Below are 24,585 nucleotides of genomic sequence, written 5' to 3' on the forward strand. Positions count from 1 at the left end.
CAATGTGCAAAGCATTTATTGATGAGCGACACATCTCACCCCTGAGATACATGAACAGCCCTGTGCTCATCATGAATACATATAAAACACATTACATGACTGCCATTCTTTACAGTAAATGTGCAATGTGTGATACCAATGGGGCTATGTCAGATATTTAAAAAATGAAGTCTTAGTGTTTTTCTGATACCAGACATTATTTTTTTCTATCAACAGTCATCAATTGATGACTAAATAACTACTCACTTCCACCTCACATAGCCTAACTGCCAGCAACATGCTCTCCCTTGTCCTCGGTCTGCCTAGCCTTGTGATGATTAGGTGGTTGAAGAATACCAGCTGGTAGGCCTAATGCAAGAACCGGTTTTGACTAGATGGGATATGTAGCCTACAGCTTTTGTTACTTTTATTAGCAGGTTAGGATAATTAACATAGCAGATTAGGTGAATTAGGTTAAGATCTCAGGAAAAGCGTTAGGGTTCAGGTTAGCTAACATGCAAATAAAATCACATTTAGGCATTCATTTGACAAAAGCTGTATCTTATCCCATTTAGCCATGACCTACAAGATCCTCAACAAGGTGGTACAAAAAGTGCCCTGCACTCAATAGGTAGGTTTATATTGAATCATTGTGACATGTGTAATGGAAATGGCAGATATAGTAGAACAGAGTACCACAGTATGAGCAATAATGCCCATAAAAACCAACTGTCAAACAGGGAAAAGGTTCCAATCGTTTTTCCACCATTCATTTTTTCCCCATAGGGGATTTTTAGCAACCACTACAAATAAGGGCTGTTTTGTGTAGGCTTACCCTGTTGTGATGATTTGGTAACAGTGTAAATCTCTCTAGGTCAAGGTGACTTTTAAAAAACAACAAATACAGTTTTTCACAAAAATATTGCTACAGTGTCCAATAAAAATGAAGAGGTGTTTCCATTTAGGCAAATTGCATGTATGCCCTCCCAGGAGTGCAAGTTTCACCATACTTCACACATAATTATTCCAATATGGCACATATTAGTCAATTTTTGCATTCTATCCATGCTACCTGAGGCATGAAACAGACAAGTGGGAGGGCATGCAGATAGGTCAGATTGTATTGGTCACACACACACATGGTTAGCAGATGTTATTGCGAGTGTAGCGAAATGCTTGTGCGTCGGAACTAGAAGCACAAGCATTTCGCTACACTCGCAATAACATCTGCTAACCATGTGTATGTGACCAATACGATCTGACCTATCTGTATGCCCTACTGCATGCCCTCCAACTTGTCTGTTTCATGTCTCAGGTAGCATGGATAGAATGCAATAATTAACTAATATGTGCCATATTCGAATAATCATGTGTATCCGTGCCATGGTGAAAATTGCATCCACCCCTCTGGTAATCCTCTGCACCCACTGTGAATATTGGCCTTTTCTTCCTTCACTTGAAATCATGGGGGAAGCTTAACACAATTGCTATGACTCAGTCACTCCACATACAATGCCTAAATTACTGTATGACATCCCTCCAAAGAGTCCCTGCATTCTGTCCCATCTGGTTGTACAGTGACCTCTGACATTCGAGGTCAGTGCTAAGAATCTAATGTGGCTTTCTGGCTGGTGGCCGTGATGGTGAGCGGGGGAGGCTCGATGTTCAGCTCCTTTCTCAGGTCCTCCAGACTCTGCTCCCAGCGGCGCTCGTAGAAGATGCTGAAGACACAGCGGGCCTGCCGGCCATTCCTCACAGCCCACGGTCCCAGGGACGTCACCAAGGGCTCCAGACGACTGCGGGAGCGGCACAAGCAAACAATCAGGCCGTAATAACGGCATCGCTGTACAAATACCAGACTGTGATGTCAATGGTTATTGTATTACAGAGCAGAAATCATTTACAGGCAAAACCAATACTCAGAAAAATCATGATGACACTTTCAGAAGTATTAGTTTCCACACACATGGGGGATGTTTTTCAGCCAGGAAGGAAACTAGACTTCCCTTCCAGAAATACAATACGTGTGAACTGTAATTCTTTCAGAAGACAGAATTCCATTCCTTTCAGTCAATAACTACAGTGTGTTGAATATAACTAGCTCAACTAGCTCTGTGACACTTGCAAATAAACCAACTATATTGTCTTAGTTCCCTGAAGGAAGTCATCCACCTAAATGTCAGTTCTCTTTACACCTCAGGGTGCTGCTCAGGTGTGTGATTGATTACCAAATATCAGAGGTGTCCAGGAAGTGTATGTTCCATTTACCACCAGTCTCCCTTAGAATATACAGTACAACTTCCTGGAAACTGATGACATCACAGATAAATCTTGGGATGTATTCAATAAACATTGCAGAAATGTACCGAGTAGAGTCAAGACTACTTCCTATTCAACATGGCAGACAGTCAGTCTCCTGAAAAGGCCCCTGGTTTATATCACTACATACAGTATGAATGAGAAGAGAGCCTGATGGGCAGCACCTTGTGGACAGACGGAGCGGTCCCAACGCTGCTCCCAGGATGCACATGGGCAGGCCAGTTTGAGCAGCCTCAAACGACTTTACTGCCACTTCACCTGAGTTTGAGGAAGTGAGAAAGAAAATACATGTAGTGAAACACAGTAATACCAATACTCTCAGTGAATCCCCTTTCCCCAGACTCACCCAGCATGTTAGTGGGCATGCCTAGTAAGGTGTGCAGTAAATCGTGGACTTCTCGGTACCGCTGCATGACGTACGCCAACTCCTCATTATCCACAAATTTCACGTTCACCCTCGAGTCAGGGGTCACCCTCTGAGAAAGAGAGACGTAGAGGAATACGAGGATTGGCAAATAACCACTACGCTTCCTCTATAAAGAGATCCATTATGTCCTTCACAAACTCACATTGTCCTCAAGGAAGCGCAGGTACTCTCTCCCAAAGGATCCATCTGGAAGGGAAGCCATCTTGGACAGATCCAATGTAGATAGTCTGATCCGTGGGCGCTCACTTACACAGAAATAGGTGAAACATGCACACATGAGCATTCACAGACAAGCAATTGTACACACAACTTATTTAAAATCATAGAGATGTATATTTCAGGGTGAACATAGAGTGAGATAGACAGCAGAAGTTGTGGCATACGTTAGAATGGTATAGCCCTCAGGGTCTCCTCTCATTCGATCCCGAAGCGTCATCAGGGCCAGATGTCCTGTCGTTTCTCCCAGCACTGCCACCATGTCTACATAGGGAACACGGCTTATAGTGAAGAGAAATGTGGTACTTTTTATTGAGAAAATGCAGTACAGTATGTTACACCATGAGTCACTTTCAAGTTATTTCTCACCCTTTTGAATAATTTATATTTCAAGGACTTGTTTAAATCAAAATAACATCTATGACATAGTTTCCCTATGACTCTTTTAGTTTCTTGTTTTTCTAAAATGTCAGTGTTTTCCACACCTTGATAACTAGGGATCTAAATGACACATGACAACCATTAAATAACCCTGCATGGTATTGTGTACCGTGCGTAATGAAACTCATTCAAATAGTTTGAGTTTCAAATGCAAAAGAAAAGAAAGTAAAACAGTGAACACAGCCTACCCACATGTTCTGTAAGAACAGTTAAGCATGCCAAACTCCTTACAGATGCAAAATGACCATATGAAAGTATCACAACTGGAAGTGGGCATCCCTCTCACCATGTCTGTAGGGGTCTTGCAGGGCTGCCACCCCAGAGCCGACAGCCAACAGGGCTTTCTGGATGGGGCTGGTGGGGATGTGGCCTCGGTACAGTCCGTCATACTGCACGTCTGCAGAGTCCACGCCATGGTGATGCTGCCGGACACAAAGGGCTGTGGGTGACACCAAACAGCATCAGACATACAGTAGAGTACACATGTACATCCCATCAGGACATGGTATTAATACTGTAGTGACCTTAGTACAGAGAGATCATGGGACCACAGGTGGTTTCCAGTGCTCTGTTTCCAGTACACAACTTCAAACTGGGCACATACGTCAATTCAACATCTATTCCACATTAGTTCAACGTAATACAACGGTTCAACACAAGACAAAAGAGTTGATAGTGGACTACAGGAAACTCCAACACCATCATTAAGTTTGCCCGACGACACAACGGTGGTAGGCCTGATCACCAACAATGATGAGACAGCCTACAGGGAGGAGGTCAGAAACGTGTCAGTGTGGTGCCAGGACAACATCTACCTCAACATGAGCAAGACCAAAGAGCTGATAGTGGACTACAGGAAAAAAGGGGGCCTAGCACGATCCCAGGGCTATAGTGGAGCGGGTCGAGAGCTTCAAGTTCCTTGGCGTCCACATCACTAACAAACTATCCTAGTACAAACACACCGAGACAGTCATGAATAGGGCACAACAACATCCCCTCAGGAAACTGAATAGATTTGGCATGGGTTCTCAGATGCTCAAACAGTTCCACAGCTGCACCATTGAGAGTATCCTGATTGTTTGCATCACCGCTTGGTATGGCAATTACTCGGCATTCGACCGCAAGGTGCTACGGAGGGTAATGTGTATGGCCCAGTACATCACTGGGGCCAAGCTTCCTGCCATCCAAGACCTCTATACCAGGCGGTGTCAGAGGAAGGCCCCCCCAAAAAATGGTCAAATACACCAGCCATCCTAGTCATAGACTGTACTTTCTGGTGCCGCACGGCAGGCGGTATCGGAGCGCCAAGTCTAGGTCCAAAAGGCTCCTTAACAGCTTCTACCCCGAAGCCATAAGACTTCTAAACAGTTCATCAAATGGCCACCGGACTATTTGCATTGACCCCTTTTTTTACACTGCTGCTACTCGCTGTTTATTATCTATGCATAGTCACTTTACTCCTACCTACATGTACAGTACATATTACCCCAATTACCTCGAATAGTATGTACCCCCGCATATTGACTCGGTACCGGTACCTCATGTATATAGCCTTGTTATTGTTATTTTATTGTGTCACTTATTTTTCTTACATTTGTATTTTATTAACAAATATTTACATTGGAAAATTCTGCATTGTTGGTTAAGGGCTTGTAAGTATGCATTTCACGCTAAGGTACCTTAGGCTAAGGTTCATGTGACAAACCAGTGTGTGCCCAGTGAGTTGTGATAGGAGTTTTTCCTTTGGCTTCAGGAGATCATATGACAATGAAGAAGTAATCAATACCGAGTCTAGTCCAAGGGGTACTCGGCCCACTGTACCCTTTTCTAGGGAACCCTACACATTTTTAAGAATACAATGTGAGGCCAAAATTAATTGTCGACACTCGAAATATAAAATTGCAAAACTGTTTGTCAAACAGTTCTTCCATTATAGGTAATTTGGCATTGCTGCAGTTATTGTCATTTAGTTCATTTTAGCCCTGCTTTTTCAGGGAACCCCTGAAAGTACTCTGAGCACTTCTTGTTTCACGTTTTATTAGTCGTACTGTATGTACAGGATATGTACGGTATGCATCGCCCAACGAAATGAATAGTTGCAGGTTCCTTCTCGAAAATGCTACAACAATAAGAAATAAAATAAGAATACGAATATAAAGTAAATGATCCAAAATCTTAGCATAAATATAATATAGTAAAGGTACTATTTATAGTCTAATATTTGAGCAGGATAATACATCTGGTAGCTGTAGTTGTGATATGTCTCGCTTGAGAAACCCTGGTCTAGTCTGCGCGGTAGATCTACAGATGAGTAGGGGAAAACCAATTTGGTTTGCCCTATTTATTAGCGGTAGTTCTGTGAAGTGATATAATGGAGAACCCCTTACTGTGGAGTTGTGGTACACTCCGCTAACCGCTACTATACGACCTTATAGCTAAATAAAACAAATAATACATTATCATTCTCTAATTATCGAAATATATATTGTCCATGGTTATTTAGTTACAATACAGTCTCACTTGCATACCTTCGAACATAAACGCGCCCCTACCAGGGCTTCTTCGACTTGAAACGAGGAGTGAACGCAACATTTCTTTGTTGTGCGCTAGCTGGCACAGGCGCCTTTTACCAAAAATGAAGGACGTGATGACGTGTCATGACGGTTAAAAGAGTGTTGAAAAGGGCAAGGGAATAATGGGTTCATTTTAAATAGACTGGAAATGTGTCACTCATAATGGAACTATTGTGTGTGCCTTATATGTGCTACAGTCAATTATGATTGCATTTCATATCTTGGCTAGAAGACAACGCATCAGCAAACATCGAATGTTAGCCATCCTACTATATCAGGTAAATCAAATATTACAATGTATAACGTTAAGTGTGATGTTCGGGAAAGTTATGTGCTCAAGTTAACGTTTCCAAAAGCTAACTAAACAAAAACATGACTTTCGTGATACGTGTTTGAGCCATCATGTTGTGTTATTGGCTGTGCGTTTGTTTAGCCCATGTGTAACTGTTGTTTTTGTCGCACCGCTTTTTGCAAGTTCCATTACAAATGTTCCAGTAGTATCACATTGGAGCACGTATTGGTGAGTGTAACACTTGGGTTACTTAACTAGCAGTTAAATGATTGTGACGATGACTCCTACTCAGAGCAACTACATTTTTTATCGTGAATTTAGACTCGATCTTAGCCTATGCCTGCCTGAACATGGCTGCGTATTTAAGGTGCAGCACAGAGTAGGAAGATCCGCTTTACTGTTTATACGTATTTTTTTTGATCCGGCAGAAACGTATATACAGACAAATACACGTACCTAAACTTTACAGTACCTTGAAATGTCGGATGGATCTCTACTTGAAAATTATTTAACGGCAATCTTGTTTACTTTTTTCCAGGGTCAATGTCGCAGCCTATGCCACATTCGTTAGTTTATGACATTCAAATTCTCTTCGTGAAGTCAGTCTTATCAATTATATTTTATTGTATTGGTTACATCGGCAGTATAATATAATTGACCTTGCTCTCGTTTGGACTTATGGAAGGTACAACCCTTCAAATTAGTGGCTTCGGCTATTTCAGCCACACTCGTTGCTGACTGGCGTATCAAATCGAGCACACAGCCATGCAATCACTTTAGACAAACATTGGCAGTAGAATGGCCCTACTGAAAAGCTCAGTGACTTTCAACGTGGCACCATGATAGGATGCCACCATTCCAACAAGTAAGTTTGTCAAATTTCTGCCCTGCTAGAGCTGCCCTGGTCCAAACTGCCTCGGGAAGCAATGTCAGCACAAGAACTGTACGTCGTGAGCTTCATGGAATGGGTTTCCATGGCCGAGCAGCCGCACACAAGCCTAAGATCACAATGTGCAATGCCAAACGTCGTCTGGAGTGGTGTAAAGCTCACCGCCATTGGACTCTGGAAATGTGGAAACGCGTTCTCTGGAGTAATTAGTCACATTTCACCATCTGGCAGTCCGCTACCTGCCAGAATGTATAGTGCCAACCTTAGTTTGGTGGAGGAGGAATAATGATCTGGGGTGGCTTTCCATGGTTCGGGCTAGGCCCCTTCATTCCAGTGAAGGGAAATCTTAACGCTACAGCATATAATGACATTCTAGATTCTGTGCTTACAACTTTGTGAAAGCAGTTTCGGGAAGGCCCTTGTTTCGATATGACAATGCCCACGTGCACAAAGCGAGTTCCATACAGAAATTCTTTGTTGAGATCAGTGTGGAATAACTTGACTGGCCTGCACAGCGCCCTGACCTCCCATTGACCACATTTGGGATGAATTGGAACGCTGACTGCGAGCCAGGCCTATCGCCCAACACCAGTGCCCGACCTCACTAATGCTCTTGTGGCTGAATGGAAGCAAGTCCTAATGCTACGTTCATGACCAAGTGGGAAGGTTGTAGTTACCAGTTATGTCATAATGAGTTTTGTATATTAATGTGCTTTTAAGTGGGAAATACAATCAAGGATAGAGGTCATTAAAAAGCTAGCTATGATTGTTTTGCTCTTTTTTTCTCTTTTTTATTTGCCCATAAGAAGTATATCCAGAGTTGCTTTTTATTTCTGAATCAAATGGAAGATGAAAGGACACATCAGTACAGTAAAAGTTTCAATAAATAAATAATTAGCTAGCTGAATGACCTGCCAAGACGGCACATGCCTAATCTGTTCTGTGCTGGCTACAGAGCAGTTTCACCTATCAATTTAGAAAATGATCACAGCCATGAATGTAAATGCATGCACAAAAATCTATTTAAGCATGTGTTCAAAAGTTTAAAGACATTACAATTTGTATTTTGTTATTTCTGTTAACACAACTTTTTTTTGACATGATATGATGTCAGAGAGCTGCAAGTGGGTAACTTGGAGCACAGAGAAGATGCTGCGTTTACGTGCTATGAGTTATCGGAAGTTGCTAGTTCACTAGAATGACCCTACAGGCTGGAATTTCAAGTGGGGAAACGGAGAAAATGTTGTTGCCGAGTTGTGACGTTTTTAAAAATATTTTATTTAAATAAATAAAAAACGTATTTAACTAGGCAAGTCGGTTACGAACAAATTCATATTTTCAATGACGGCTGACGAACAGTGGGTTAACTGCCTTTTTAAACCAAACGATGACCATGTGCGTTTTTGTCAACTACAATATGGGTAATGTTTGACCATATTGTCAATGTTAAACAAGCAAGTGAACTTTATTATAAGCCTGTGAAAATGTTACCGGTTGACTAATTGTTCGGACCAAAATCCACATGAATGAAACAAAGTCCTATTTCCGACATCACAGCTAAGAAATGGGAAGCTCCGACGAGCACTAAAACGCATCTTGATAGACAGGTTTCCCAGAAGTAATACGAGTTGGAGGGGCATTCAAGTGGATTTTTCCCAGTCCTATGTTTGTATTTACACATTTACGAGATGTCACGAATGCAGCATAAAGGAAGTGGAATTGTGACCTGCAGAACAACAATTAAGTTTAGGTATAGGGGGTTGAAACGAATTAAGTTTAGGTTTAGGAATTCGGGTTAGGTTTAGGAATTTGGTTTAGGAGTTCGGGTTAGGTTTAGGAATTCGGTTTAGGAGTTCGGGTTAGGTTAAGGTTGGATATAGTTTCGGTGAGGTTTAGGTAAGGGAAAGGCATAAAAGCTACCATCTGCCGGTCAAATATAGCATACACTGACAATTGTCATTTGTACAAGTACTTCCTTTTTACAATCCTGAACACAGATTTTTGGATTTCAATCTAGTTTAATGGTTCATTTAAACACTGCACTATGAGACTGCATTAGGTCTTCCAAATTCTCTGACCTTTCCTATAGTGTGCACTTGTGTGAAAGCATCTGATGTTCAGGGCCTCGAGTGGCAGATGTGTGACAGCGGTAGGGTGTCCATCTCTCTACGCTGGGGCTCCTGAATGGTGCAGCGGTCTAAGGCACTGCGTCACTACAGACACCCTGGTTCGAATTCAGGCTGTATCACAACCGGCCGTGATTGGGAGTCCCATAGGGCGGCACACAATTGGCCCAGCGTCGTCCGGGTTTGGCCGTAATAGGTTGTCATTGTAAATAAGAATTTGTTCTTAGCCAACTCGTCTAGTTAAATAAATATGTAAAACAGTAGTGTGTGTGTGTGTGTGGACTCCGACTGCTTCATGGACTGCCACTTTCGTTGATCTTCTTAGGTCCTTCTTTCCAAAGACCTATTGGGACCCAGTGCATATGCAGCAGAGGCGCATCGGATGGCTTGGTGCATCTCTATTTGCCTTCCATAGACCTAGACGTATGTTTTATTGGCGCCCTGGTCAGTTGGAATTTATTTCCACTCTGTTCGAGTGTTGCGTGCTGCATGGAACAACGTTTCTCATTAGTTGTTGCATCCCTTTGTCAAGAGGTGCTACTACCATCTGTCCAGGAGAGATTGGGCTCTGCCCAGCTGTTGGTTGCTGCGGGAGAAGGAGGATGTAGCAGATGACCTAGTGTATCGCTGCTGCCTTTCTGAGACCAAGAAGTACGCTTCGTTCACCTCGGCCCGGATCTAGAAATGCCTTGGCTTTACTGGGTCAGTGGGAGGCCTATTGACAGTGCTTCTTGAGTAGGCTACGTCTTTACGGTGTGGAGCCGAGGACGGTGACATTGCGCCCCTTTAGCGGGGGAATTTCCTTTCTGGGACACTTGTGATGAGTAGGCCTGTCCTAGAGATACTGAGTATCCCAGAGATTGGCTAATATGGTCTTGATTCTTGAGTTGCACAGAGAACCGTGATTCAAAACCAGAGCGTTCATACCTTGGTTCAATTCCGAGATCCTCTGTATTTATTGCAGCCTACACGAAATAGCCTACCAATGATCAGAGGTCTGTTGAATATCAATCCACCATCACTGGATGGTCCAAGTTGCCAAACATTTTGAGAAACTAAAGTTGATAAAATAGATGTGCTAATGATTGAAAAAAAATAAAATATGTCATGGATTGTATATGGCACCTCCCATTAGTTTAATTGGATAAATCTTTCTCAGATAGCAAACTGGCCAAGACAATAGATATATACTGTCCAAATTATGTCCACAAAGTGACCATGTACCTCATGTGCAAGAGCCAGTGATTCACCCTATCCAACAAGTACATGAAATTAGGGTTTGGAAAGATTAATGAAGAACTTAAAGAGGAACGTGATAGATTAACTTTATTTTTGGTGGAGGGGCTGCAAAGTTGCAGTGGTGTAAAAATAATTTTAAGTTCTCAAGTTGTTTTTTGGCATATCTGTACTTTACTATTTATATTGTAGACAACTTCTACTTATATATTTTCCCTGACACCAAAAGGACTCGTTACATTTTGAATGCTTAGTATGACAGGAATATAGTCCAATTTACTCGCTTATCAATATAACATCCTTGGTCATCTCTACTGCCTCTGATCTGGTGGACTCACTAAATAACAAATGCTTTGTTTGTAAATGATGTCTGCGTGTTGTAGTGTAACCCTAGCTATCCGTAAATACATTTGAAAAACAAGACTTGTGCCCTCTGGTTTGCTTAATATAAGCAATTACTTTTGATATTTTTGCAATTACATTTACTTTTGATACTTAAGTGTGTCAAAAGTAAATGTGTGTGTGTATGTGTGTATGTGTGTATGTGTGTATGTGTATATAACCAAATACTTTCAGACTTTTACTCGAGTAGTATTTTACTGGGTGACTTTCACTTTTATTTGAGTCATTTTATATTAATTTACTTTACTTTTACTCAAGTAAAAGAGAGTGCCATCTTGTGGCGTAGTAGTAGAAACTGAAGTAATAATAATACAAAAAGTAACACAATAAAATAACAATAATGAAGCTAAATACAGGGTACCGAGTCAATGTGTGGGGGTACAGGTTAGTCGAGGTCATTTGTACATTGCATCAACTTAGCTGGTTTGATTGGATCGGTAAATTGTGTGACAAACCCTTTGCTGTGGGGTGTTCACTCTCTGCTGTATAGGAATTGATAAATTGCCACAGACCGCAAACTCTGTTTACCTGACTCTACTTTTAACCAGAGCCCTGCTCATGTTCTGTTACCAATGGTTTACTGATTAGGGAGAACAAATCCCTAGGTACGCTATGGTCTCCAGGATACCAGTAATGTGTTTTATGGTTCTGTTTTACACGGGCCATCTTTTCTCCGCTTGGCCTGTCTTACTTATATGGTTTCTATGGAGACTCAAGCAAGCCTAAAACTTGTAATAATGCTGCAGTTACAATGTTATACATTGCTTTATGTTATATATTGCTATTGTGATTTTAGCATGTAAATCTTGGTGGGGCAAATTCACCCAATTTTTATAGATGCATGCCAGCAATGCCACTACACAACACTAAACAATGCATTAATTGCACTATAACGGTGACAAACGGTGCCCACAAACTGTTAGGCCTACATAAAGCTGTCCCAACAGTGGAGCTTTCCTTCAGCACCACTTACCACCGCTACACCTGGCTATCAGCGGGGCCTTGTCTGGCAGCGAAACAGTTCATTCAGCCTCATTTACTGCCTTTTTAAAAACCATAGCTGATATGGCTGACTTGCTTAAATAAATAAGACGCCTTGTGGATTTGTGAAACTCGACCGCAATTCTTCTTCAATAGTAATGAATGCCAACATGAGTTGTGACTTTTGAACAATACACAAACATTATTACATTTATGTTTAGTGAATTTCATAATGTTTGTTCTCATTAACACTTAGCTCAAAGTATAAGCAAGTGCAAGCAAACAAGCTGCGACGAGGTAGGCCTATTTGTTCAGCACTTCAATGGACACCAACAGAGGTTTATCCTTTTAAACTTGAAAAGATAACTTTTCAGACAGCTGTTTTAAATCCTTAAACCCAGACTTGGACCACACACCCTCTCCACCGAATAGCAGGCAGGCGAAGCAAAATGGGGATTGCTTTGCGACACTCTCAGTTAACCACTTATTCCTTCCAAACCACTCATTGTTGAATTTGTGATTTCCGACTTGTTGTGTAATGTTTATGGTCGATGAGCACCGATACGTTTTATCTATACTTTCTCTTCATTTGACGAGAATTGAAAAGGATTTGCCAGTAGAATGTCGATGTGATTCATGATGATGACTGCTTGTTTAGCTAGCTAGCTTGCTAGCGAAGATTTTGAAAGTATGTTGACATGATCAGTCCAATCAAAGCTAGGATGGCTATTACGTGATTTGACATTTTATCTGTGGCCAATGACCTTGGGCCTTCTTGGACAGGCACTTCTAATGTAAATCTGTGGCAACAACCAAGGGTGTTTGAACAGCCTAGCTCGCCCGGTAGATTCTGCCGTGTCCCCATGAGTGACAGAACACTGAGCCAATCACGGCGAAGATTACAAACGCCTATGCTCTGTATTTTCGCTGGCTGCCCCTCCACCACAGTAAGCACTGAGATGGGCTGAAAACATCTGTATTTTGGAGCTGCCTTACTCAAGAACGAGGCCATGTTTGTATGCGGCTCTAAAAATATATTTTTTTAAAGTACAACTATTAAAAATAAAAATAAAACTTTGTTTGCAAACTGATTTGTGACATGAATTAATGCCAAAAGAACATGCTCTATTTTTCAATTATTATAATTTTTAGAAACTAATAACAAGAGCCCCACCTGCCCTTATTGGCAGGTCACCATTGTTATATTGTATGAAATAGGGTTTTAGTCTGTTGTACCTTACTGCCAAGTCATGCACTTGTCATCACAGCTTTGTTCATCACAACCCACATTTAGCCTAGTTCTTCCCAGCTGTGTCATATGACAAAACATGTATCACATGCAGGATCACAAGTTACCTCTGTACAAAGCAACCCACAAGCCAGACCCTGTGTATTCATTCTACAATGGCCTTTATTCTACCCAACTGGCAGTTGGTAGGCCTATCTGTTTCACAATACATCCCCTTTCACATCTTATTTCTCTTTCACAAGATGTCTTGAAGGGAACATCACTATACCCTTTGATAGTATACAAATTATTCTCGTAATACTATGTGCTGAAGTTGTATGTGGATGTGTTAGGGGGGTGCACAACTGTGAATGCATCCCACGTGCAACAGCTGCAAATGAATAAACATAACTGTTTTGAGTTCTGTAGCTAGCCTAAACTTGCAGTGGCCTGGGAGGGGGTAGGGGGATTCGCTGCAGTTGATCGATCTACTCATAAGTGTTTGTTTGTTTACACAGGAAGCTGTATCAGAAGTTGATGGAGGAGCATGGCCCTGCCCTCTTTAGATTCCTCCCTCCAAGGGATCCCGAAGAATGTGCTGGCTGTTTCCATGGAAACTAAGTACCAATGCCAGCAGTGTCACCAGGTCCTGAGGAAGCCGGTCCAGGCTCAGTGTGGACATCGCTTCTGTGTCCACTGTTTCAAACTGCTCACCAGGTAGACTACAGGACCTCCTCCCCTCAGCCACTCTCCCGGCTCTGCAAACCCTGCTCTTTCCCCCACCTTTAAAAACCCTTTCTCACTGAGCATGCTGCTCCACCCCACCCTGTCCTGCTGTAGTTGCAGTACTGCAGCGTCTCTCTGTGGTGTTGTTGTTGCTCCCATCAGCATCTCACCCTTCCACTTGATGAGCCATCATGGACTGCGTGTCTGTCTGCGGTGGGAGTGTGGTAGTGCTGTCAGATGATCAACACTAATGCAGGTCCAGCCTCCACTGGGATTATCTGGAATGGATTTTAGCTCTGGAGGTGGTAACACTGGATCAAGCTGCTCTTGCTGATTACTACTCAAGATGTCTACTCACCAGGAGTTTTTACTCTCCATATCACACTGCCTAATTATTTATGTTTGTTAATCTGATCATTAACACACTGGTGTTCTTAACTTTGGGCACCTTTTTTTCTGTGATTCCCCCTTCTTTTAACAATGATCTTCCATTTTTGTTAGACCTTTTAGTCCTTTAAAGAGAAGTGGCATCATGGAGTTTTTTATAATTCACATGCTGCTACAAATGAAAGAGCAATGTTTTTGTCCCTTTTTTAATTTGTGAGCTCCAGTCAAATGTGCAGTGGAATTGAAAGAAGTTGGAATGGAGTTGAGCATCAGCATTATGTAGTTACAGGATGTCCTGATTTTATCACCTGACTATCAGTGAGTTATTGGATGTATGTTCAAGACGGGACATTTCTGACTTGTGAAATGTAAAGAAATCATTATCAGAGTTCAGACCACATAGAATCTGTACTGGGAAAAGCTATGAGTGAAGGAGTACGTGGAAGGTAATTTGTTGCCTTGCATACGGATGCGCCTGTCCTTGTACTGTATGTCTTGCCCGTGCTCTCTAATTCTAGTGTTATTAATACCTATTACTGTCTTGTTGTAGATCTGAGTATCACCTATTTTTATCCCACTCTTGACATGCCCAACAAAAGTGTCCTGTATTTTGCAAAGTGCTACATAGTTAAATGATTCATCTTTCTAGTTTAGCCCTGTGCTTTATATCACACTGGTGATCATCAGCGATGCTGGTAGTGGATCAGGTGAGGCTAATCCACTGAAATCATGTTTAACTGTAAAATCCCATGACGTATGTCTCCATCATCAGCTCTGGACCCAAGCCCTGTGAAGCCTGTCAACAGGAGGAGATATACGAGGAGCCCCAGTCCATTCTCAATAGCAATGAGGTAAGCGTTTGTACCATTTTAATTTGACTTCTAAGAATATCACTGGTGACTCATGTTGCTCCTGGCGAAAAAAGGACACCAATACTAGTGTTTTCATTCACAAGATTCCGATTCATTACAGTTCGAAGCTTGCGGGAGAAAATTAAACTTGAGGGGGAAGAAGTGAACTATGTAGGATATTCCTTTGCTTAGGTAGTTGGCCAGATGTCATTTTCACAAGGCACCAACCACATCCTTCAACCATACCCCACATTGTCTGGACAGCTCACAGTGAACCAGACAGCCATGTAATTATAGTACGCTTTGTTCTTGCCCCCCCCCCCAAGGCTTTTCCAGACAATGCAGCCGGTAGAGAAATCGCCAGCCTGCCTGCCAAATGTTTCAATGGGGGCTGCTCCTGGACAGGTTGCATCAAAGAATATGAGGTATAGTAAGGACTTAAATTCATACCTGTAGGTTTACTATTAAATTTGTGGTGCTTGATTTGGCACAGATTTTGAACTTCTGGTTTGAAACAGGATGCCTTTGTCTCATTAAGGCTCAGCCTGGAAAGTCCCTACATGCTTTGACTGGCACACTATAAGGTGGAAAGTCCCGAAGTCTCCCTGTGCTAGATTAACCATGTTTACAGTATTCAGTTCAATGTTTAGCAATAATAGTCATGATAGTGATACTAGCTGATATACTAAACATCTCGATGTCCTTTGACTTTAGTGCCTTAAAAACAGGAGGGAAGTATTTTTTTGAGGAATGAACTTTGCCCTACAGTGCTGAAGGTTAAAAAAAACATGTACTGTTGTATAATACAAGACATGTCAGCATGGGGGATGTTTTAAAAGGCCATTTTTTTTATTTGGTCAGAGTGTTGTATTTGCTTCTTTGGGTTATAAAAGGGCTGTCAAGACTATCAAATTATATGTGACATTCTTGTCTATGCTAATGCAGTAAAAAGGAGGTTTTGGGTAATGATTGATACCGGGTACATGTCTGTCTCCAAGCTGGGGGTAGAAGTTTAGCCTATAGTGTACTGCAAATCAACAGTAGTTTAACATGGGGGGGAGTAGTGATACTAATACTAACGGTATCTACACTGCAATAGGACTGATTCGGGAGATCATTTCTTTGCATACGTGTAGATGAATGTCACCCTGACAACTTGCTGATTAGCTAAACCTCTGTTGGTTTAGACTATCCAAATGAAGTGTGACTATCAACAAAACTACCTGCTGACAAGCAAATGCTTGCAAGGTTACTGTTAGGGTTAGATTAAGGGATTAAGGTTAGGGTTAGGATAAGGGTTCGGGTTAGTGGATAGTCTGTAGATACTCTACAGACTATTCAAAAGAAGTGTTACCATAATTTGTTTTATCATGCAGAACATACGTGATGTGTGGGGTTTCTCTGATCTTTTTAGTGTGATATGTCAAGATGGAGAAATGAAAGACAAACCTCATTCAGTGTCACATACTTTGATACACTGGGGAATAGGAAGATATATACTGTTGCTCACCAACCAGGCATGGGCTGAAATTCTTTCCATTCAGGGAGTGATGTTGATGCTGGTTAAAGTTAGTGGTGGGTGGAGCTATATTTGGGTTTGTATATGGTAAGAGTTAGTCATAGAAGCCTACAGTGGGCCATGCCTGTATGGTTAGTCCCAGGTCGAAATGAAGAAAATAGATGTGTACTCACCAGTTCTGCTGCTCCCACTGATGCTCAGAGAGGAGTGATTCCACAGAGCAGAAATGCCATACACCCTCTCCAACCCACCCTCCTTTACCTGACCACATGTTTTTGAGATGAGACCAAGAAAAACAAAACACAGTAAATGTTGAGTTATAATTTGCTTGTTACTGCATGAACTGTGCAGCAGTATTGTGTTTGCGTTTCATGAATGCCAAATACTTTAGTTAGTAGACACAAAGGCTTACTTTGCACATCCTCAAAAATACTCCTGGACCCCACACTCTTATCATGCTTCCCGCTCAGAGGGGGATGTTTGTATTTGAACTTGAAAATGTCCCTAACTGCCTGCTTATCTGCTGGGTGCAACAAACTGCTTCAACTGTTGCAACACCCACAATCAATTGCTAACTGGGGTGCATCCCACTATTACACTTTATATACCACAGAAGAATGAAATATAGAAAAACCATTTGATATTGAAACACAGGATTTTCAGCGTATAAAAAAATATGAACATTAATAATAACATTCCACCCATGAGGCCACTCAAGGGTGATCAGGTCATTTGACTGCAGGAAAGGGATCTATGCACAAGTTTACAGTCATTGTAAACTACATTTCCTACCACAGTACACTCATAAGTAAATGTCAGGTGTTAAACCTACCTACAATTCGAATACCATTCAACTTCAATGTAAATTCTAAGACCAGTAATAACACCACTCCATTTTGTTTGAGGAATTACATAAAGTCTGATAAGGAATGACTGTCCTTTACGGTATAATCTCAAAACACAGAACTGAACCTCATTGTGCACTAAATCTAACAAGCTCTGTCAAACTACTCAATTTGGTTCTAGGGGTTTTCAAATGTGGTGTAACATGTACCATTATTCCTCTCAAAGCTTGTGTCCATGTGTTTACAATCTGGGCTGCATGTGATGAATTTGTTTGAATAGTGTCTCTTTATTTTTGTTTCTAGGCACAACACGAGGGCAAGTGTGAGTATGAGCACGTACCATGTGAAGCCTGCCAGGTCCTCATCCTGCGTAGTGAAAAAGAGAAGCATAACGAGAGAGAATGTGAAGAAAGAACATTGAACTGCAAGTACTGCAAAGTCTCCTTCAACTTCAAGCAGATCAAGGTGAGGGAGCTTATCTGGAGAACACCAACCAATGGCCAACAAATGTACAATTAGCTCCAGTACTTTAGAGTAAGGATGAGATGCTTATGGAATGTCCTCCTTACACTCTGGGATGAACTGATATTCTCTTACCAATGCCACTTGTCATGCGTTACAGGCTCATGATGAAATCTGCCAGAAGTTTCCCATGCAGTGCAAGGACTGTGGAAAGAAAAAGATCCCACGGGAAAAGGTCTGTGCTCTACTAGGGCTGGGTGATATGGACAAAATATCATATCATGGTATTTTTCAAATTTATGATGGTATTTTGTTTTTGATTAATAAAAGTTCTGAAATGTGCTTTTTTAGTAGTGTGACCCTAGGGTGGCAACACAAACTCAGCAAAAAAAGAAAGGTCCTCTCGCTCTCAACTGCATTTATTTTCAGCTGACTTAACATGTGTAACTATTTGTATGAACATGACAAGATTCAACAACCTGAGACATAAACTGAACAAGTTCCACAGACATGTGACTAACAGAAATGGAATAATGTGTCCCTTAACAAAGGGGGGGTCAAAATCAAAAGTCAGTCAGTGTCTGGTGTGGCCACCAGCTGCATTAAGTACTGCAGTGCCTCTTCTCCTCATGGACTGCACCAGATTTGCCAGTTCTTGCTCTGCAATGTTACCCCACTCTTCCACCAAGGCAAGTTCCCAGACAGTTTTGGGGGGAATGGCCCGAGCCCTCACCCGCCAATCCAACAGGTCCCAGACGTGCTCAATGGGATTGAGATCTGGGCTCTTTGTTGGCCATGGCAGAACACTGACATTCCTGTCTTGCAGGAAATAACACACAGAATGAGCAGAATGTCAGGATGAACCTGCAGGGAGGGTACCACATAAGGGAGGAGGATGTATTCCCTGTAACGCACAGCGTTGCGATTGCCTGCAATAACATGCTCAGTCCGATGATGCTGTGACACACCACCCCAGACTATGATGGACCCTCCACCTCCAAATCGATCCCGCTCCAGAGTACAGGCCTCAGTGTAACACTCATTCCTTTGATGATAAACGTGAATCCGACAATCACCCCTGGTAAGACAAAACAGTGAGTCGTCAGTGAAGACGACAGTCCTGTCTGGGCCAGTGATGGTGGGTTTGTGCCTATAGGCGACATTGTTGCCGGTGATGTCTGGTGAGGACCTGCCTTACAACAGGCCTACAAGCATTCAGTCCAGCCTCTCAGCCTAGTGCGGACAGTCTGAGCACTGACGGAGGGATTGTGTGTTCCTGGTGTAACTCGGGCAGTTGTTGCCATCCAGTACCTGTCCAGCAGGTGTGATGTTCGGCTGTACCGATCTTTGTGTTTTTCAGAGTCAGTAGAAAGGCCTCTTTTAGTGTCCTAAGTGATCAGCTCATAGCCTACTGCCAGACTTCTGGTTGAAACAACTCTCATTCTCTCCTCCTTCACAGTAGAAGCCTCAAAGGTTCTAAAGACTGTGACATCTGGTGGAAGCCTTAGGAAGTGCAATATGACCCCATAGACACTATTTGACAGGCAATGCCTTGAAAAACTACAAACTTCAGATTTCCCACTTCCTGGTTGGATTTTTTTTTCTCAGGATTTTGCCTTATATGAGTTCTGTTATACTTATGGACATCATTCAAGCAGTTTTAGAAACCTCAGTGTTTTCTATCCAAATCTACTAATTATATGCATATTCTAGCTTTTGGGCCTGAGTGGCAGGTAGTTTACTCTTGGCACCTTTTTATCCAAGCTACTCAATACTGTCCCACAGTTAATGACCATTCCACAGGTTTATGTTCATTAATTGTTATGGTTCATTGAACAAGCTTGGGAAACAGTGTTTAAACCCTTTACAATGAAGATCTGTGAAGTTATTTGGATTTTTACGAATTATCTTTGAAAGACAGGGTCCTGAAAAAGGGGCTTTCTTTTTTTGCTGAGTTTATATTCTAAATGATTTCAATGGGTCTTTTTCCATTCGGATTGTTTTATACTGTTCAATTTAACTTCAACCTAAAATAATTTCCTGCATTTCCATCCATTTTTGCATTTCCTGCACTCATTTGAGATAATTTCCCCACTGCCACGATATGGGCAAAAATACTAGGCCTTATTTGAAACCAAATGTTGCAATTGTGATTTAGATCAAAAAACTTGGGTGAACTTTTGGAATCATGGAAATTGAATGTTTATTATAATTATATAGTTAGAATATAAATAATAGTGGGCACTTTGAATAGAGTTTTGCTTTACATGAAAATACCATGGAAGTTGTGACAGGGTAGGAACCAAAGTGATGTGCAGTGTTTCCTAGGGGACCCTATTCTTTGTCTACATTAAGTCTTTATTCATATAGCCAACATATTCATGCTTTGCTTATTCCTATTTGTTTTAGAAGATACTGTTTCAAAAACAACATGCTGATTTAAGCCTCCACCAGTACTGGTATAAGGCTAGCTTAGCTGGCTAGCATAGCTGACTAGCTAACCAGCTAATAAAAGTATTAACTAGCGATTAGCATTAGTGGCTAACACGATTTATCTTAACTTGCTAAGAAATTACAAACTAGCTGTTTGCAGATGTAATAAACACAAACTAATATTGTAATTATAGAACGCTTGTGGATTTAAATTAAGATCAAAGTGGAAACAACATCGTTGTCATCAAAATTGTTGCATGTGCTGCATTGACCATGCAGACTACAACAAATGCGCTTCTTGAGTGACGGGGTGGGACTAGGTCTGTGTGGAAAGCGGCATGTGGAGCGAGAGTGGAGGAAAAATGAACGTTACACACGGCGTATCACATTTAACAAACCAAACAGTCAAATGCCGTTATAGAAGGTAAAGTAAAAACCCAAACTGGTTCGTGCATAAATACCTGTGTATATAGTAAAATACGGTATACCGCACAGCCCTATGCTCTACTGTATCTCTGACCTTTCATGCAGCCTAGCTGTTAAGAGCGGTGGGCAGGTTCGAATCCCCGAGACGACTAAGTGAAAAATCTGTCAGTGCCCTTGAGCAAGGCACTTATCCTAATTTCTCCCGTGAGTCGCTCTGGCTAAGAGCATTTGCTAAATTACTATTGTTGGTGCCATACTGTTGCTGCTTTCAATAAGGATGCATTATTGCCTAGCCAAGAATAGCCCACATAAAAATAATACAGTTTACTATAGAATACTGTAGTACTTACTATAGAATTCTGTTGTATACTGCAGAATCCTATAGTCCACACCAGTATCCCTCGACTGTGTAGTGCTTACTATAGAATGTTGTAGAACATATTATACACACTGTAGTATCCCTCGATCGTGTAGTAACCAGGCAAACAAAAAAACAAGGCAGTAAGAAAGGATATGTAAACAACATCGTCAATTGCTGGGTTTCCAGACGAGTGCCAGTCAGTCATCAATAGAACCTGTATTTGCATGTGGGTCCCCTCCCCCATTTCCCAATGTGTGCCACCCATTACTGAAAAACCTACATGCCAAGTATAGACCATATATTGTGTTGCCTACAAGTTATAGAAAAGAGCAGAAGTGTGGAACCTAACCGTTCAGACCACAGTCCTACCTACAGGGTATGGACAATTTGCTCTTATAGTTTGTCCAGTAAGTTTCTTCTAGGAGAAAGTAACGACAAGATTACAAATAAAATAATTTAACTTAATTAAGCAAGATTCTAGTGTACAGAATACTTCAGTAATGTTTGCAAAACACAATAGTAAGTCAGTCATTTCTTTCTCTCTGCATTGTTGGGAAGGGGCTGTAAGTAAGCATTTCATAAGATTTTAATTAATGTCTTCAAAACACTGCAGTAAATACTATAGTATTCACTGTAGATTATAGTGAATACTACAGTAAAGTCTGCAAAAAAACTACAGTATATAATGATACTACAGTATACTGTATTTTTTTTTCATGTGGGAGGCCAGAGCATGAACAGAATGGCCTATGTTAATCATTTATCAGTCTTTAGTAGAAGTCGGTCTTACTACAAAGTCTTCTCATAACACTAAAAAGGTAGTTTCACTTTCCATTTGAGTTGGACCTTTGAACTTAGATCAAAATAACCTCAACTGTCAACCTTCACATTTTAAAATATGCTGGGTAATTTCAGGGTTTGCCCCCATTCATCTTCATAACCCTGACCTTTCTCCTTCTGTTCTTTCCCTTCAGTTTCAAGATCACAGCAGATCCTGTGCCAAGTCTAAGACTGCATGTCCATTCAGTGAGGTTGGCTGCAAGGCTGTGGTATGTGTAGAAGATCAATTATATCTAATCAGATAAGGTTTTTATCTATATGATGATCTTTGAACATAATGTCCCAACCAGCTCTTTAGTACTGGTTTCTTGTTTGTCATAGAGGGAACAGGTTTATATTTTCCTATGACCTGACCTTCCTATGACCTCATTTGTTAGTAAAATAAATATGCCTATTTGTAGCCTTGTAGATCAAGAGAAACTTGCCCATTGTTGGGGTGCAAAGATGACTATCATACTGACTAAATATATAAATGCAACAATTTCAAAGATTTTACTCAGGTACAGTTCATATAAAGAAATCAGTCATTTGAAATATGGTCATTAGGCCCTAAGCTATGGATTTCACATGACTAGGAATACAGATGTGCATCTGTTGGTCACAGACAGATACCTTTAAAAATGGGCCTCGGGATCTCATTACAATATCTCTGTGCATTCAAATTGCCATCGATAAAATGCAATTGTGTTCGTTGTCCGTAGCTTATACCTGCCCATACCATAACCCCACCTCCACCATGGGGCACTCTGTTCACAACATTGACATCAGCAAACCGCTCACCCACACAACGCCATACACGTTGTCTGCAGTTGTGAGGCCGATTGGACGTACTGCCAAATTCTCTAAAGCTACGTTGGATGCGGCTTATGGTAGAGAAATTAACATTAAATTATCTGGTGGACATTCCTGCAGTCAGCATGCAAATTGCATGCTTACTCAACTTGAGACATCTGTGGCATGGTAATGTGACAAGTGCACATTTTAGTAATTTTTTATTATCTCCAGCACAAGGTGCTCCTGTGTAATGATGCTGTTTAATCAACTTCTCAATATGCCACACCTGTTAGATGGATGGATTATCTTGCCAAAGGATAAATGCTCACTAACTGTGATGTAAACCAAAAATGTGTGCACAAAATTTGAGAGAATATTTTTGAGTATGGAAAATTTCGGAGAATTTTTATTTATGCTCATGAAACATGGTACCAACACTTTACATGTTGCGTTTATATTTTTGTTCAGTGTATCTCGGATTTAGATCTGCCCTTGAGTATTGGACACACCCTTAAGAGAGCCATGTCTCAAAAGAGACAGCTAGTGTTTGTAGAGAGTAAATTATCTTTATGTGCAGCCCTCTACAATTTAATTCCAGCTTTAATCTCAATATTGAAGGGCATCTGAAATTGACACTGAACAGTATCGAATAGACTAGTTAACTCTGTGTGTGCCTTGTGTTGTGTCACCGCAGATTGATAATGGAAAGCACAGTGACCATGAGCAGACGAGCGTCATGGAGCACATGCGTCTGATCCTGGCGACGTCTATGGTGCGGCTGCAGCGTCCGGAGGCCCCGGGGCTGGGGGAGTGGCAGGAGGACTCTGGGATTGGCCTGTACCGCGCTCCTGAGGAGGGAGCCACAGCTTCTGCAGCCACAGTTGGGGGCGGAACCGCTGCCTCTGGACAGACCAGTGGCCTTGACCATAAGGTGGGTCTCATTTGAGCAGATATTTGTTATGTACGAAGGCTAGATGCTGTAATTTCCTAGCTTGTCTAAATTTCGCAGTCCAAATGTGGTGGTTGTTGTCCCTCCTCCTGTGTGACAATGATAATCAAGCTGGTAAATTATGAAACAGACTGGCGTCCTACATGTACCGTGTTGTTATTTAACTATAATAGATGACCTGAATATTTGTCCATCTGAAGTTGTTGAAGATACAGCAACTCATAGTGTAGGATTGGTATTCATTGTGTTCTCTGGTCTCCCCTTGTGGTCCTGCAGGTGACAGTGCTGGAGAATATAGTGTGTGTACTGAACAGAGAAGTAGAGAGGAGCTCTCTCACTTTAGAGGCCTTCTCTCGACAACATCGACTAGACCAGGACAAGATAGAGAACCTCAGCAACAAGGTGCGTCAACTAGAGCGTACTCTCACCATGCGGGATCTACAGCTAGCCGAGACAGACCAGACTCTGAGGGAGCTCCAGTTCTGCACCTTTGACGGTGTGTTTGTTTGGAAGATAGCTGACTTCTCACGCCGCCGGCAGGACGCTGTGGCCGGGCGAACACCCGCCATGTTCTCACCAGGTTAGATCCACGCTAATTATATGTTATTCTCTACACCTGCGGATCCTTACTGTATTGTAAATATACCATACCAATACACATTTATGCACTCATGTTTTCCTTGTGAGAGGCAGATACCGAGGGCCTGTCTAAAGAAGTTATCTTCCCCCACAGCGTTCTATTCCAGTAAATATGGCTATAAGATGTGTCTGAGACTGTATCTGAATGGGGATGGAACAGGTCGAGGGACACACCTTTCTCTTTTCTTTGTGGTGATGAGGGGCAAGTGTGACGCTCTGCTCAAATGGCCCTTCAGTCAAAAAGTGAGTTTCTCTACCTTTCTG

At 41.7% G+C, this 24,585-nt stretch overlaps 2 protein-coding genes across 4 annotated transcripts in view; one reads left to right on the forward strand and one right to left on the reverse strand.

Annotated features, from left to right (window-relative positions):
* coq4 (coenzyme Q4 homolog (S. cerevisiae)) lies at window positions 1–17,041 on the reverse strand. 2 transcript variants are annotated; one of them, XM_046370229.1, is made up of 8 exons: window positions 17,005–17,041; window positions 16,766–16,853; window positions 3,669–3,821; window positions 3,109–3,205; window positions 2,868–2,970; window positions 2,645–2,774; window positions 2,463–2,556; window positions 1–1,775 (listed from the first exon to the last, which is right to left on the reverse strand). In XM_046370229.1, the coding sequence occupies exons 1-8, from the start codon at window positions 17,011–17,013 to the stop codon at window positions 1,583–1,585; spliced, it is 867 nt and encodes a 288-aa protein (XP_046226185.1). In that variant the 5' UTR covers window positions 17,014–17,041; the 3' UTR covers window positions 1–1,582. The 2 variants fall into 2 exon arrangements, with proteins under 2 accessions (XP_046226185.1, XP_046226186.1); XM_046370230.1 differs by lacking the exons at window positions 16,766–16,853; window positions 17,005–17,041 and adding an exon at window positions 5,911–6,033.
* The window catches only part of traf2b (Tnf receptor-associated factor 2b), a 22,875-nt gene continuing 4,164 nt past the window's right edge, over window positions 5,875–24,585 (forward strand). The window contains exons 1-10 of one of the 2 annotated variants that reach the window (XM_046370227.1): window positions 5,875–6,233; window positions 13,628–13,826; window positions 14,995–15,073; window positions 15,400–15,498; window positions 17,741–17,902; window positions 18,060–18,134; window positions 22,094–22,168; window positions 23,428–23,664; window positions 23,959–24,262; window positions 24,416–24,564. In XM_046370227.1, the coding sequence (XP_046226183.1) occupies window positions 13,657–13,826; window positions 14,995–15,073; window positions 15,400–15,498; window positions 17,741–17,902; window positions 18,060–18,134; window positions 22,094–22,168; window positions 23,428–23,664; window positions 23,959–24,262; window positions 24,416–24,564 (1,350 nt within the window). In that variant the 5' untranslated portion in view covers window positions 5,875–6,233; window positions 13,628–13,656. Of the gene's footprint in view, window positions 6,234–6,356; window positions 6,476–13,627; window positions 13,827–14,994; window positions 15,074–15,399; window positions 15,499–17,740; window positions 17,903–18,059; window positions 18,135–22,093; window positions 22,169–23,427; window positions 23,665–23,958; window positions 24,263–24,415; window positions 24,565–24,585 lie in introns of those variants that run through there. The other variant, XM_046370228.1, reaches the window with a different exon arrangement.

Source organism: Oncorhynchus gorbuscha, linkage group LG11, assembly GCF_021184085.1.
Source record: "Oncorhynchus gorbuscha isolate QuinsamMale2020 ecotype Even-year linkage group LG11, OgorEven_v1.0, whole genome shotgun sequence".
In the NCBI taxonomy this organism is placed as follows: domain Eukaryota; kingdom Metazoa; phylum Chordata; class Actinopteri; order Salmoniformes; family Salmonidae; genus Oncorhynchus; species Oncorhynchus gorbuscha.

What these genes read in the sequence shown, in the direction of transcription:
- coq4 (XM_046370229.1), bottom strand. An exon ending in GCAAGACCCCTACAGACATG is followed by an intron (nt 3,206 to 3,668) that starts GTGAGAGGGATG and finishes TTCCCTATGTAG; the next exon opens with ACATGGTGGCAGTGCTGGGA. An exon ending in GAGGGCTATACCATTCTAAC is followed by an intron (nt 2,971 to 3,108) that starts GTATGCCACAAC and finishes TTTCTGTGTAAG; the next exon opens with TGAGCGCCCACGGATCAGAC.